The sequence below is a fragment of the Cyphomyrmex costatus genome, unplaced genomic scaffold, assembly GCF_001594065.2.
Source record: "Cyphomyrmex costatus isolate MS0001 unplaced genomic scaffold, Ccosl1.0 scaffold283, whole genome shotgun sequence".
In the NCBI taxonomy this organism is placed as follows: domain Eukaryota; kingdom Metazoa; phylum Arthropoda; class Insecta; order Hymenoptera; family Formicidae; genus Cyphomyrmex; species Cyphomyrmex costatus.
The window spans coordinates 300,690-316,690 of NW_017276944.1; the positions used below are offsets into that span (position 1 = coordinate 300,690).

At 31.2% G+C, this 16,001-nt stretch overlaps 1 protein-coding gene across 1 annotated transcript; it reads right to left on the minus strand.

The window, feature by feature from the left end:
- Positions 1 to 1,877: 1,877 nt before the first annotated feature.
- dlt (codanin-1 like protein dlt) lies at positions 1,878 to 15,988 on the minus strand. Its single transcript, XM_018541400.1, has 11 exons — positions 15,831 to 15,988; positions 15,442 to 15,740; positions 15,055 to 15,331; positions 14,801 to 14,961; positions 14,130 to 14,720; positions 13,805 to 14,038; positions 13,357 to 13,719; positions 13,048 to 13,213; positions 12,711 to 12,976; positions 12,272 to 12,426; positions 1,878 to 2,079 (listed from the first exon to the last, which is right to left on the minus strand). Exons 1-11 carry the CDS (start codon positions 15,877 to 15,879, stop codon positions 1,878 to 1,880), a joined length of 2,763 nt encoding a protein of 920 aa, XP_018396902.1. The 5' UTR covers positions 15,880 to 15,988.
- Between the last annotated feature and the right edge of the window lie 13 nt (positions 15,989 to 16,001).

Genomic DNA, 16,001 nt, shown 5'->3' on the forward strand with positions numbered 1-16,001 from the left:
AACTGCTTAATAATATTAGTTATCAATGTTAAAATAATAAATTCATATTACTGAAACTAATAATGAAATTAAATTGGTAACAACGCCAACAAAATATCATTAAAAGTAAAATAATAATTAATGAAAAATATAGAGATGTATCTTGAAAATATTAAAGATATCGGAATTCAGCAAACTCATATAGCAAAAAAAACTGCATAAGTTTAAAATCCCGCAGAAAAGCATATGGAGACCTGTTGAACTCAATCAGACTTGGTAAAAATCTGAAAATGTTCATATAGACACATACTTATTTTCGTTTTTCGCTTATTTATCAGCTTAAGAAAACTGAAGAAAGTTATCTTTGCTATTATTCACAACTATTATAAATGTGAAAATTCGAAAAAAAATTGTAGACCGATATGGATACTTTCTGATATCGGTGATCATCTCCATTACGAAGAAATTTCGTCGATTTTCTTGATATATTGAAATCTCTCGGAAGCGAAATATGGGAAGGATTTACATTGAGTAGGAGAATGGGATAAAACGTCAGAAGAGAGAACGGCACGTTTTATCGACGCCATTTATGACGATACCTTTTGTCCAGTCTTTTCTACAATATCGAAGATCGCCAGTCTTTCCTCGATCGATCGAATCGTGCACGAAGGGAAACTTCGTGGTTGCGCTTTCCCATTTCCCAGTAATTTCCGAAATGGGACATGATCGATCGTGAAACTTTATCTCTCTCACGCGCTCGCTCTCTCTCTCTCTCTCTCTCTCTCTCTCTCTCTTTCTTCATTTTCCTCCATATGTCACTCTCCTCGCAGCATTCTCATTTCTTCGATAACGATTTAATTCACGTCCGAAGGTGAAGGTCGGAATGTCGTTTATGGCAAAGAGAAACATGACTCATCGATTTTGCGATTATCGACAGGATAAAATTGTTAAAGTCGCACGATCGTTATAAATATATACGATATGGAGAAATTAGATCGCAGGAAAAACGCAGAAGAAAGAACTTCTCTTCATCGAAGGTTGATGAAGGACGAGGTCATGGAAAAAGGTCGAAAGTGGTAAAGTCATTTAGTATTCCGGCGGTATCGTCTTTCGATGTAAAGGTACACCGATTAGCTCTGTGACGAACGAATCGGCGATCCATAAAGAACCGCGAACGAAATCGCCGACGTGCCGAAAATAAAAGGATATAAAGTAAACGTGACTGGCGTATCGCCGAATTTTCTGACCGATTTCTCAGTTAAATTGCTGCACATTTTTCAGAAATACAACACGTAAAATAATAACTCACAAAATGAAATACGTGCAATTAACAGACAATCATGCAATTTTTTAATTTTTGCAATATCGTTAACCATTTTGCCTTTAATAAAATCCACAGAGAAGGAAACGTGATACAATATCATTATTTTCTTCCTGTTACGAACTAATCCGATTAAATTTTTCGTTAGAGATCTCTAGAATACGAATGAACGATGCAAAAATTATAAAATAACAAATAATAAACGATTAATTTAAAACGTAATGAGAATAAAAAGAAGGTAGAACGTGAAGATTAATTAATCGTTTCATTAAGTTCTTTCTTATTTGCTGAAAATAATAAATAATTAAACAAAAAAATACTCCCCTCGTGTGATAATTATATCTCAAGAGATAGAAAGAATGAAGATGTAATTTTCTAATATATTATGAATAATTATTATATTTTATAACAATTCTAATATTTTTGTGTCATATATCTTATTCTACTAATTACTATAACATTTTATTACATAATTATTAACATATTTTTTAGCGTGTTTTTTCAATGCTTTCGTATTCAAGGAAAATTCCATACAATCGGAATATTAAATAAACGCTTTGTCTGTTTAAAGTTAAACTTACCTATAGGTGATGAACGCAAACACCAGGGCCACCAGGGATAGACTTCCTCCGAGGACGACGATGAGGCTGAGCACGCCGTCTTGGTCGAAGGAACTTGCGATTCCTGTGGAAACGCCATTAGCTATTCCGCCGCCGGGCTGCGGAAAACCGTGAATCGCGCCGGTGTATAGCGTCTCCATGTCGCCGTTATGCCAACATCTATGACAGAATAAATCCAATTATCAAACGCGAATACAAATGAAAAGCAAACATAAAGACAATTAGGAAAAAAGGATAATTTATATATGTAAGAGAAAAATGTAGAGCACACACGCGCACACACTGACGTTTTTGAATTTTTAATTACCATATATGTATGCTTAATTAAGAGAAGAGAAAGATAACAAAAGATAGGGAAATAGATTTAATTATCTGGAATTATATATATATATACATATATATACATACATAACACACACACACATATATATAATTAATGCATGCGGCAGTGCAAATACTTTCGCCATTTACTCGACTCCGATTAAATTAAAGGAAGAGCAAATTAATAAACGTTTACCGCGATCTGGAGAAACGTTTATCGCAATATAGCTTTGACCTTCATCGTCGTAAATTTTAATTAGCAACGGAGACTATTAACTCTCGGGAACGCGAATTTTGACAATTCAAAACGTTGGGGATATCAGAGATTACCGCACCTGAGGAACAGTCTTGTGTAATACATTCGGGCTGCTGCTCGTGCTACTATTATATCTCTAGATGATATCAGAGAATTCGGTTTTGAGTAAATCTTAGTCTTGCATTACCGGAACGAGCAGAATACTTTATATCATAATTTAATTTTCTTGTCATAAAGATAATACAGAGCTTAATATATGATTTCAATTATATTTAAATGTAGAAAACGTAATTATATCTCTCTTTACGAATGTTTTTAATATTTAAAGAAATGAAATGAAATAAAGAGCAAGTGCGAAGTACTTCCTTAGCAAAATAATAACAATTATTCCGACATATACCAAACACGTGTTCAACTTATGTTGTTTCCATGAAGGAAGATATAAGGAGACTCCACTCCGTAAAATAAAAGTGGACCCATTTTAGGTTTCGAGTTCAGTTTCCGATTCTGATGATTGTTTCCAACTCATAAATTTTTATTAAAACAGTAAAACAAATTATCTCTAAGATATATTGTTTGTCTATTTTGTTATTTCTCTGTGTGTATATAAATAAATATTATTTATCAAAACTGCAAATCTCGATCTCTCCCAAACTCATCCGAATCAAGCTCTAACAATTGTCGGACTTGTTTCAATTTGTTCCACTAGTATGCATCGACACAAACGACATGTGTCTTTTTTTAAAGAATATTAGTGTAATTAAATCAAATATTTAAAAAAAAGTTTAAACAACATATATATATATACATATATATATGTATTATATATTTTATTTTGAAAATGACATAATCAAATGGTGTATTCAATATATAATTTATGTAGATAATTAATTAAATGTTTCTGTTTTTCACGTATGTATACATTTGATAATCATTTATTTACGTGAATAAAATTGAATTTCATTATCTCGATTTGACGTACCATATATGATTTTATAATTCACGCGAACCTTATTGTGGAAAATATGGACGTGCGGCGAGATCGTATACACAAGTTGTATTGAATGGCGATGTTAGTCGATCAAATATAATTAACTTGTTAATTGTGAGCACAACATTTACATTGTCAATTTCGGGTAACAATGTACGGGCAAAAGTTTCCCACGTAACGTAAATCGATCAATCTTTTTCGTGAATTGGTCAGCAAACGAGATTTTTTAATTAATAATAATACGTACGCTAATTTTGAAATTGTTAGTTCAATCATAAAGTTTTGATTGAATCATTTTTTAATCCTTCAGTTAATAATTTAAACTTTGCACAAATACAACGTAAATTATTTTATGCATTTTTTATACTTGTTCTTTATTTAGCCATCACACTTAGATCTATTATAAATGTTTCTTTTTCTTATAATCTGCATATAATTAGCAAATTAATAATACCGTGTGTATGGCCAATTTATTATTAAATAAGTATTGATGTTGTACTAACATAATTCATTAATTTAGTTAAATTATTAAATTATTGATACAAAACCATGATTTAAGAATGTATTTGATGTACAATCGTTGACAAAAGTGCCCTAAATTCGAAATATTTGCATAACTGTGTAGTAAATTTAGTCATAACTTATATAAATAATAGCTAATCCAATATAATTTATTTTTAAAAAGTTATTTTTCACTTTTTCAATATTTTATTAACTTTATTTGACATTTTTCAACTTTCGATAACAAAATGTTTGGCAGTAAAAATGCCCTGAATTTAACCTTAGAAAATGAAATTTTTTACTTAGTTAACACCATTATTTATCAGTGTAAAACGGAAAAAGTAATTGGAATATAGTTAAAAAAGTAGTAGGTTATTAGACGACTGCGCGGACTATAGTACAGAATCTATACGTGCAAAAAAATTAAATTTTTGGTACTATTTCTTCTATACTTTTTTTACTCATTACATTCGATAAAGTTGCATTTTCAGTAAGAAAACGTCTTTTATAGAACTTTAATATTAATACTGGCCAATTAATCACTTATTTTCGTTATTAAAAATACTATTAACAATATCTTTAATACAATATCTAAAAATAAGTTATTAATTGGCCAGTACTAGTATTTAATTTCTATAATCACCATAATTAAAATAATTATTATTTTCTAATGATTTAGTGAATCTTATACTTGAAATTTTTTTTAGTATATTACAGATAATAAAGGAAAAGTTTCCCAAAGTTTCATCGATTTAGTACTATTTTTGAAGTAGCTCCGATATACATATCCTTAATTAAACTATTAGATTATTGATATAAAATCGATACACTCTTACAAAAAATAATAAAAAATATTATTTAATAAAATAAGTAATTATATTGTAACACTTTCGACAGAATCAGACGAATAAGTAAAGATGCTTCTGTTTTCACACATTTTATTACACAATTTCCACATTCACATAAAAATAGGAGAATCAATTTCTTCGAAACAATTGTACCACACCATATCGCTTAGACTGTAAGATTTTTCATCTCTACACAGTTGGAAAATTTATGTATTTTTGTGAAAAAATCTGCTGGTTAAAGTTTTTGTATTAAGTAAGATACACATTTAAATGTAAATTTAACATATGTCTCTTATGTTAAATAAATATAATATGAATATGAAGTGTAAAGTTATTGAAACGATTTAAAAAATATGTTAAAGTAACACAATTTGCACATATTTAGTAAATATGTTAAAATTTACAGAATAAGGATGTTGATTTTGCTCTATAAGAAATAGGCAGTGTTGTTAGGCGAATCGTCTTTTTAGAGAACATTATTATATTATTATATTATTTTTTTATATTCTTTATATTTTTTATTTTTATTTTTATATTATGCTAAAAATGTAAACTATATATAAATTTACTTTATATAAAAAAAATCTTATTACCGCTCGATTTATACCGTCGTTTCTTTATACTTTGCATCCTAAAAAACCAGCGAAACTAATTATTGTAATTAATTATGTTATTGTAATAAAAATATTTACAAAATTGTTTGTTTATTGTTTTTGTTAAAATCATATCTTCTCTCCATACTTGTCACATCATATAGTAATTGGATGAAAGGCAAGAAGCTTTACATGTAACATGACTTTTATTTCTCTTCACGACAATATTATACTCTTCATGTAATAATGATTCATTATACATCTCAAGAACTTTCATGACACCTTCCTCTAGAAAAGCAAGCTATATAACATTAACGGTGAAAAGGGTTTCTAGCCTTTATTCGACATTCACTGTGTAAAAGCGTATACGAAAGCCATGCTTCTCTCGTTTGTGAGAAATTCAGTTTTGCACATAGTCACCCCTGTGTGTATAATTAATATTTGTACAATATTTTCCTTCGTGAAGTTTTCCTCCAAGTTTTCCTTCTTCTTTCTATTCTTCGGAATCATATAGCGATAATTATTTCTTATTAAAAGATTAAAACCGAGATTAAAACCGAGATTAAATTCCATTTTTAAAGAAAACAGAATTTGTATTTATTTGGTAATTTTATTTTATTTTCGTTTATTAATAGTAGAATGGTATTATGGGATAGTGTATTGTAGAAGAATGAAATATAGCATTTCGCGGAAGCCATCGAATGTCATATATATTGCAATAATAAACGCGTTCTACGTGAAACCGACTGGAAGTGCGAAATGGGACATGTCGTGTTAACTATTCCAATCAGCACTAGTTGACAACTACGCGCTACGTAATAATGTTTAATGGCATTCGATGATAGTTCTGCGTATCGATCCGTGACGGTATTGATTATCAATCGCTCAACCAAAACACATAAAGTACGTGATGGATAACATTGAGCAACTGTTCTCAAAGCCCATTTGATGAATATTCAAGCAAGTCAATATCTGTTCACCGTTTTATTTGTTCTAAGCTTCAGTATACTCGTCCTAAAAACTTTCCGCGATATTTTTAGATATTCACAATATCTGTACAGTGCAAATCACGGCCAATGAATTAGCGATAGGTGCAGATTTATCGAGAGATTTACAGATCATTTGACCATACAACAAACGTGACTGTCTTTTTATGTCCAGATATACAATGTCCCCCAATATGTTTGCAAAATTATATTTTCAGTATATATTAAGGTCAAATAAAGCTCTTATTTTAAAAGGAATTACTTAAACTTTAACCAAAAATATTATGATAAGTACTGTTATACCTGTATTATACACTGTTATATGGACACTGTTATAAATATATCAAGTTATATTTTTTCAAATTTTATAATATATATAAAATTCGAATATATAAAAATCTTTTTTACAGGATATATCTACCATAAGAATATTATTTCGTAGCGAATATAAAAATGTATTGACTTTCAACATTTGTATTTTAAATACGTTAAATGTCGATAAAACTTTACTTTAATATGAGAACATACGAATATGATTTTCTATAAACATTTTATTCGATTTTGCTCGCTCTTATTGGCGCTGCAACTATCTAACAGTAATTGGTTGCAATTTACATTATTTTTGTATCGCACACACACACACACACACACACACATACACGCGCGTTATATTATACATAATATACATACATAAGTATCGATAAATACGTTATACCATTATTCATTTCATGCACATTCTGTTTATATATTATATTTTTTTACAACGCAAAAAGGTGAATCATCAACAATCGGTGTCCTTTTGCGAAAATAAAAATTGGAGTATACGTCGAATATAAGGAGAGAGTGACAGAACCGTAAACGAAGCTTCTAGAAAGGGAAAGTTGAGACAACTTTTATGTTTCGTCTCAATTTTCGCTTCCTAAAAGCTTCGTTTCTATCATTCTTTCCTTAGTAGCCATCTACAATATGCGGAGTAGCATATATATAAGTTTGATATAAGAAAGTAACCTAATGTACTTTCTGTGTAAGGAAGCTATAAAAGTACAGGCGTAAGCAGAATGAATTATATTTATTTCTTACTCCAACTCTTTAAGTCCGTATATCAATCATAATAAGACTGATTCAATGTGATTGGTCCATTATTGGTCGGCAGATAGAGTTGGCAATCGGACCGACCTGAAGAATCGGTAATCTGATAATTCGCGCAGTAAGATTATTATAGTCGGTGTTACAAATAAATTAAAAATTGCCACAATTGCATATAGTTTTGTAAGAATGTTATTTACTCCATGTATAGTAATCGAGCACTCACATTAGACTTACACTTCGATTTTATTGTGTAATTGAAGTTTGAAGCAATTATGAAGGAGCCAAAATAAAAAATAAATCGGTTCTGCCGATTTTCCTCAGAGTGTTCAACACGCCAAATAAAAACTAAGACTATACAACGACATCTTCATAATCCGATCTTTTATATTTATAAGAGACCGTTTTAAATACAATCTTAATATATCATGAACCAATCACAGAGAGCTGAATTAGCATATCTTAAAGACACTACTTAAGATGATTTTAAAATAAGAAACTAGCCTAGCATTTTTTCAAGTTGAGTCAGACTTACTTCGTACTCTTGGCAGAGACGCGTCGACAAAATGGCAGGATCAACGGCTCAACAGACAACTCCGTCGCTCATGTTTCGCAGTGGCGATCTATATGACAAGCGCGGCAGGAGCCACGTGATGGTGCAAAACGGCCGTTTCGCGTGTTTTTCTGAGACCGGTACCGGCCGGCACGTCGAACAGGAAATGCTCACCCTGATCGTTATCACTCCATGATATGACCGAGGTCGCTGTGCTGCGCATTCAAATTCATCGCGTTTCTTCCGCGCTTTTGGCTCCGAGAGGCGCGGCGTTCCTTACGCCAACAAGTTCTGACACATACCGCAAGTCATGCCTGCAAAGATTTTGCACAACGATATACAAAAAAGATACCAAAAAGTCGATGAGAAAACGGATCACTTTAGCGACTCTAACTTTATCAAGTATGGTGTCGATTTTGAGTTTGTGAGAATAACAGGTTGCAATATATCGTTTCAGTAAGTCTGAAGCTTAACTAAGTTCACGTCACTACAGAGTTTTAGACTACATTTCAAAACGTCTTGAGAAAAATTTTACTTGATTTAATATACGTCGTTTATATTACATATTTCGAATGAAATTTTCTTCGGAGAAGACTTATATTCTTAGTTACGTTTTGAAACGTAGTTCGGGTGGGGAAGTTATTTTTGTTACGATCAAATTCAAATTACGGCAGTATCAATTCCGGGCAAATAAAACGAATGAGATGTTAATATCGTGGTATTCAAACGAGAGACTTTTTGTATTTCACGTATACCACGAGATCGAATGTTCGCTAACGAAAGATAAATTCACATTAATGCACAGGGTTTATATTATTAAATATGGCTACATTCAAGCTAATGTATTGAATTTTATTCTCACGTCGATAGGAAAAATGCGTGCGGAAAGGGATGCAATAAGATTTTTACCGTGTCTTCCGTTATCATCCTCTGTTAAGATTTCTCGCGAGATTCCCAACTCCTGTCTTCGTTTATCAGTCATTCATTACTTGTCGAAAGTGTTCTTTTCAGTAAATTGAAATCGCGCTTGATTGACGCAGCTAACTTAATTCAACAACAGCGCGACGCGATGGCGCGTGAAATAAAAACCGGATGATGTATTAATTCGCGTGCGAATAAACCGGGGTCAGTCGTACCGCCGTCCGATAGATCGCGGACGGAAAACCCGGACGCGAATGCGAACGCGACGGACCGCGGATCACGACTGCGAGGAACTCGTTCGCGCTCCGCGAACGCGCGCGCGGAACTGCGCCGCGCATGTATGTACGCGCGTCGTACGGCGTGAAGTTTGCCCAATCTCTAGGGAACCGAGAAATTCCGCTCGATTATGTACCGCGCTTGTCTTGAAAATTACTCATTTCTCGCGACAATATAATTAAATTATTTCAAGAAATGTATTAAAAAGTACGCTTACAAAATTGCAGAAACATTACAGAGTACATCTAGAGATTGTTTTTTTATTCTTTATTAACCCATGCTACCCCAAGTTAAGCAACCAAGTTTTTTCACTATCCTTATAGTTAATTTCTTTATTGTAATTGAGTTAAGATTTAAAGTTCATTAAAAACATATTGAATATATGTTGATAGAAAATTTAGAGATATATCTTTTATTTAATTGTATTTACTTGCAAAAATACGAAGAATGCAAAAAGTATTCTTATAAAAAAATATTTATAAAAAAAGTTTTATTACACAAGTTTGAGTACCAAGATAACGTCAAATCTCAATTACGTTTTTAACGTCAATAAGATGTCATTAAAACATCACTACACTCGAACATATGTTCAAAAACTTATTAAAAAATATTATCAAAACACTTTGCATATTATTGCCTTTAAGTTTTTCTTGAACATCATATCTGGTTTGCTTTAGTAATCGAATATTTTCGTCATTTTTTATTTATGACAGATTTCGTACTGCAATTACGGTGATTGAAAAAAAGAAAAACAAACGGATGTTCGAAACAGGTCGCGTTTCTACGCTCGAAAAATCACGTAAAATTATATCGCGTGAGTTGGATTTATGACACGAAGTTTCTGAACACCACGTAGCGCAATGTGGTAATAACGATATTTCGTGCATGCAAAATAACTCATCAAGCAAAAGTTGCAAACAAAAGCCATGACTGTTTCTTCTCAAATATTAATTTAAATGGAATTTTACAATGCAACTTCAAACTATTTGATTTTAATAATCTAATAACCGAAGATATTTTTAATAACTTTAAAGTACAGAATGGAAATTATAACTTATATTTTGTTAATATATTGTATAAAATTTAGTCTTATAATATATTGCTATTTTTCAATAAAATAATAGTTATAAAATAAAAATAGATAGCTAAATAACCTGTTCGCGTTTTCAAAAATAAATTTTTTTTAAATAATTACATATTAATAAGATTAAAATTATTAATTTTTTATACAAAAAATAGATGTATCTATTTATTAAATAAAATTCTATAAAAAACATAATTGTATGGGATTAGATAGATTTATCTTTTTAATAATAAGTACAATTAATACTATAAGTGTCATTCTTTTTCTTCAGCACGAGTTTAATTCAATAAATTAATAGATCCCGAATTATACGGGAGGAAATGACTGTCTGTCACTTACGAGAACGGAAAATTTGCTGTCACTCGCTCGTAATAGCAACAAACCAAGATTAGATACCATCATCGGACGAGGTGGACAATCATTGAGAGTTATGGTAATGGAACAGAGGTAGATGACCTAATTTCGAAAGGACAAAGGAACCATCCTCGTTCCGCCAGGACAATATACCCGGCTGTAACAGCACCGTTCAAAAAGATGAGTCTTCGAGGACTATCGACCCGTTGATTTTCAGCCTTTGCGCAAATAGAAATTAGATGTTAGTTTCAATTAGCATTGGCATTAAAATAAATTTCTCTTTCTACATCGTTTAGATAAACGATTATAAATTACTAGGTTGTATAAAAATAAATTATTCATATTCTGATTTATCTACAACATAATAATTCATAACTCGTATTATAACATCTGTATTGGACCAAAATAATCACTAATTTTAATTTTATGAAGGAGTTTTAAAAATAAAAAAATTTTCACATTATATATATATAACAAAATATCCGAATTTCACGAGATTTATAGTCAATTCTGATACTCCAGCTATCGCAGTGCGAGTCTGACAACGATAATGATGAGTGTTACATTACCTCAGCAAGATGGAAAAGCACCCTCGGGATGAATCTAAAGATATGAACATTTCAAGCTAAAACGCGTGCCAAAATATGACTCTTTTTAAAAAGTTAGTTATTATATCCTAAAGTCAAATACGTGTTAATTGAGGCGGTCCTCGTAAAAGCAATGGACTAACTTGTTTATTTATAAGTTAATAGACCAGAGAAAGGTCCACTCAACGAAGGTTCATCATCTTTAACAAACACAATGATAGACAAACTCTAAATTGCTTCTCCAAATATTGCCTCGATTAAGATTAACATTAACACTAATTTAATTTTATTTATAATTTTTTTATTATAAATTTTATATTATGAATAACATGATCCGCGCAAAAATAAAGATTTAAGTTTAATAACTCTCCAATAAACGTTTACTTACGTATATTTTGCAGTAGAGCGTGACTTCGATAACATATCTCATTACACAAGTGCTGCCGAGCCTGAAGGTACGATAATCTGATTTTATTGTATAGGACCGAGCAATAGTCCGGCATTCGGAGTCGCAGGGATGGAGTGAAGTGGATAATCTAATTTGCGAAGGACAAAAGAGGGTTACAATCACATAGCAAGGAATGCCCTCGAGGTATCGAAAAGCCTGTGTCCTGCGCTGACCTCGATGAGCTATCTTGACGCATACGCGTACAAATAAAAATATAGGAAATACGGAAACGTGAAGAAACGTTATCAGTGTGAACGTCTTCGATTATAAAATATATAGTATATTTTTTAAATAATCATCATATATACAAAAAGTTAAAATTTATTTTTATACTAATAAAATACTTGTTCATATACATACCCGAAACGAATCATCATATACAAAACAAAAATGTTTCATATTCGTAATTAATATACAACAATATGCACAAATATATTTATATATATATTTACATAGGAGATAGTAACTATATTTACAGAAATTTATTTCAACAAAGTCATACTTTCAAATTATCGCAGTATCGTTAACTATACCTACGTTAACTACGTGTCAGTATATAGATCATCATCGCAAAATTCGATCTCGTGATATGTTTCAGCTATCCAACCAAGGAAATACTTGACTTTCTCTGTCGCTTCGTCATTGACTTTGTAACCCTCAATAGCCTCGGACAGGCACTTCGATAAAAGTTTTAACAAAGGCTATGAATAATAAAATCGATATTAATAATAGATATACGATTAGCATCAGGAATTTAAAGCAACTCGAATATGAAAGTCATTAAAAATACTTCATAAAAATATTTCGTCCAATTATATGTATACATATTACGTACTCTCATATCTTTAGTTTTTATCATTTGAAAAAAATCTTTTTTAATTTTATTAATTATTTTTATAATATTAAAATTACAAATATGACACATATTTTTTTAATTCCATTATCTTATCTCAAATAATTCGGATTATCTCGCATTTATACTTACCACAGGCCAGTCTTGTCTAAATAAAGCTACACATTGATCGCTCAGACTGTCTCCATCAAGAATCTTTGTTTCTAACAATCTTTTCAAAAATTTGCCAAAAATTGGCCACAATTCGTCGTTTTGCGGTTGCATTAACAACATAATATTTCTGGAACACAATATTCTATGCATGGGCGAATCATCTTCATCATTTCTTAAATCCGACGACCATATTTTAATCAATTTGTCCTGCACCTCTTGCGTAAAGAGATCTGTTCTATATGCCACTAAAAATGTAAAATATCATAGTTCAGTTATAATTTTGTTGCTCTTGATACTTCAGTATCATTGAACATACCTAAAAATAGCGCAAAATCTATACTAAGATAACACAAAACTTTCTGTGGTCCTGGTAATAAATCATCTCTTTGATTAAATGATTGGTACAGTTTATCTAAAGTATCCAATATAGACGAAATAGTCAAATCTGTACCACTGTTATCCAATATGTGCCATATTAATCCCTATAAACAAAAACAAGTAGAAGTATAAAATGTTTTTGTTTTAAAAAATTGTACATCTAACGTCAATGTATGTAACCGAATTTTAATTATTGAATTATTATTAAATTTATTATTGAATTTAATAAGCTTGTATATATTCTTACTCGAAGCTTGTCCATCATAGTAGTAGGATTAGGAGCATCCATATTGTGACATTTTTCTTGCTTGGAATGTACAGGACTACTGTTCCGAAAGAACCTATTAATCTCAAGTTCCATATCCTTTATAAATAAGGAATCACCGGCAATATGTGACTGAATCCACTGATTTATTCGTTCCATTGCCATTCTAGTCGCGATCTTGATGCACATTTCCTTAACTGCAGTTAAAGAATCTTCTGCTAATAATGATTCTATCGATGCAGCGACTCGCGTTTCGCAAATTGCTGGGATTGTTTTCTCACACTGGTCTTTCAATTCTCTCGATGCGTTGTTGGCCAATGTATTCATGTCGCTCACAAGTAAAGCCTAAACATTAAACTACGATTTAAACTTGATCTTTTTTCATATAAAACATAACATTTTTTTTACAATTGTGCAAAAAAGATATTACCTTAAATTCGTTGAAGTAATTTCTTGACAGTTCACTCTGTTCATCGGAGTCCTTTTCAATATGTTTGTGTTTCAGGATTTTTCTGAAAGAATTTAAATTTGCTTCTCGCGATGAAGTTAATAAGGTGTTGCATATATGTTTCACGCAAGTTGACGCAACTCTTTCGGAAACAAAATCAACAGTTTTTCGAGTAGAAGCTGGTTGACCATGGAAAAAGGCTTCTTCCAATTGTAGCTGCCATGATAGAAATTTAATAAGTATACAGCAATAGTAGAAAGTAGAACAATATTAGAAATATAAATATACTATAAATAAAAAAAATAACCTCCAAGTGTTTTGCACGAGTAGTGCTTCCTAATCTACGTAGTTGACTAGTAACAGGTGTAATATGCTTGTTAGAATTGATATTCAAATTTGTCCCGTTTCCATGAAACACAGAAAAAGTCGATTCCATTCGCGGACAGCACATACGCATTGTTTGGTCAATGATTATATCTAATTTATCGAGACTATTTTTGACAGGAATCACACAATCAGGAGAATATGAATTTTTTCTCTTTTCAAAAAATTTTTCCATTTGTTTGAGATTCTTTAGTTCCTTGATTTTGCAAGTCTTCTGCCAAACAATATAGAAATCTCTAGGAAAGTTTGGTAGCTCAAACAACCAACACAGGCTAGATTTGAGCAGTACAGCTGATTGTTGAGAAATAAGGCAATCAGAGGCAGAAAGATCAGCCTGATTTATAGCATGATAAATATAATACAGCAATTCTAAGATCTGTTTATAATACGGCAGCCGTAGTGAGACAACATCCATCATGGCTAGATATTTAACTATCCAAGGTATTGTCAATGACAATTTGCCCTCGATTATGGCGTTCTGAAGACAGGCTTGTAAATTTAATGATGGTAATATCTATAATAAAACAATTGAAAAGATTATTCGAAAAAAATTTGAAAAATTGCTTTTAACATTTGAATTTTTACATTACGTACTTTACTTCTTATCTCTATTTGTGTCATTATAATCTCTTTAGTAGTATTTGATTCAGATCTATATGGCAATGATACTAAAAGGCCTAATACTTTCGCAAGAAGTCTCAAGCTGGCTAAGCAAGTAATAAAATTCTGTTGCGTTTGATCGTCAACCATTGTTTCTATAAAATAAAAAACCAGAAAAAAGTAGTTTTCCTAAAATTTTAAAATGGAATGTAAACAATCATCAAATATTAAAATAATAAAAACTGTACCTGAGTCTTCTATTTCACTATTAGCAAACTGAGTATTATTCAATTCCATTATTTCATGTACAAAACAATTCTCCAAATGTGTATAAAATATTGGATTAAATGCATGCAATATAAAATCTTTAAAAAATTCCTGCATGCCAGGAAACGAAGGACCAATACTCTGACTCTGCGATGGTAAGGGAGTCACAAATCTTTTGCTGAGCTGCGTCAATTTTTCAGGATTAACATGCTTTAAAGCTTTCAAGAAATTCAAGCTCTCATCATCCACTGCATCATCCTACAAATGATAATAATATAATTGCTTTGCTGTAGAGAATAATCTTTTTTTATAATGATATTCTTCTCTTATAATAAAGCATATTAATAGTAAAATGATTTTCAGCTTACCTGATGTCTATTCTGTATACATGATATTAATAATTGTGATTTAAATAATCTAGCAATGTGATAATAATTAGTACAGTCATTGTGCATCGCCAACATGCTTCTTATCTTGCCACCCAGAGCAATTTGAAACACCCATCCTGGCACCAAATGATTTTCCTCCCAAATTCGAAGTATATCATAAAAGGCATCCCTTTGCTTCTTAAAAGTATGGAACGAAATGGCAGATGAGAAATTCTCGCGATTGTCGGTGTCAATTTGAAAAGACACATTTATCTCCCCCATTGTACAATTTTTGCGGACTGTAAATAGTGATAAAAATTTAAATATTATAAGAACGAAAAATCATGAAAAAATAATTTATACAAATAATTTGAGGTTAATTTATATACCTCTTCGCTGGCCAAGTATCTTATTCTTTTCAATTAAACATTTTGACATATTTATTTTTTCAGACCACAATTTTGAAGATTAAATTTTCAGAACATTCGAAGAAATTCGGAATAAAGTATTATCGAGGGACCCGAGATTTTAATTAGATACAAGATATACAATCTTCAACC

What these genes read in the sequence shown, in the direction of transcription:
- dlt (XM_018541400.1), bottom strand. Translation starts at nt 15,879, where the DNA reads ATGTCAAAATGTTTAATTGAAAAGAATAAGATACTTGGCCAGCGAAGA. An exon ending in GATACTTGGCCAGCGAAGAG is followed by an intron (nt 15,741 to 15,830) that starts GTATATAAATTA and finishes CACTATTTACAG; the next exon opens with TCCGCAAAAATTGTACAATG. An exon ending in CTATGATGGACAAGCTTCGA is followed by an intron (nt 13,214 to 13,356) that starts GTAAGAATATAT and finishes TTTTGTTTATAG; the next exon opens with GGATTAATATGGCACATATT.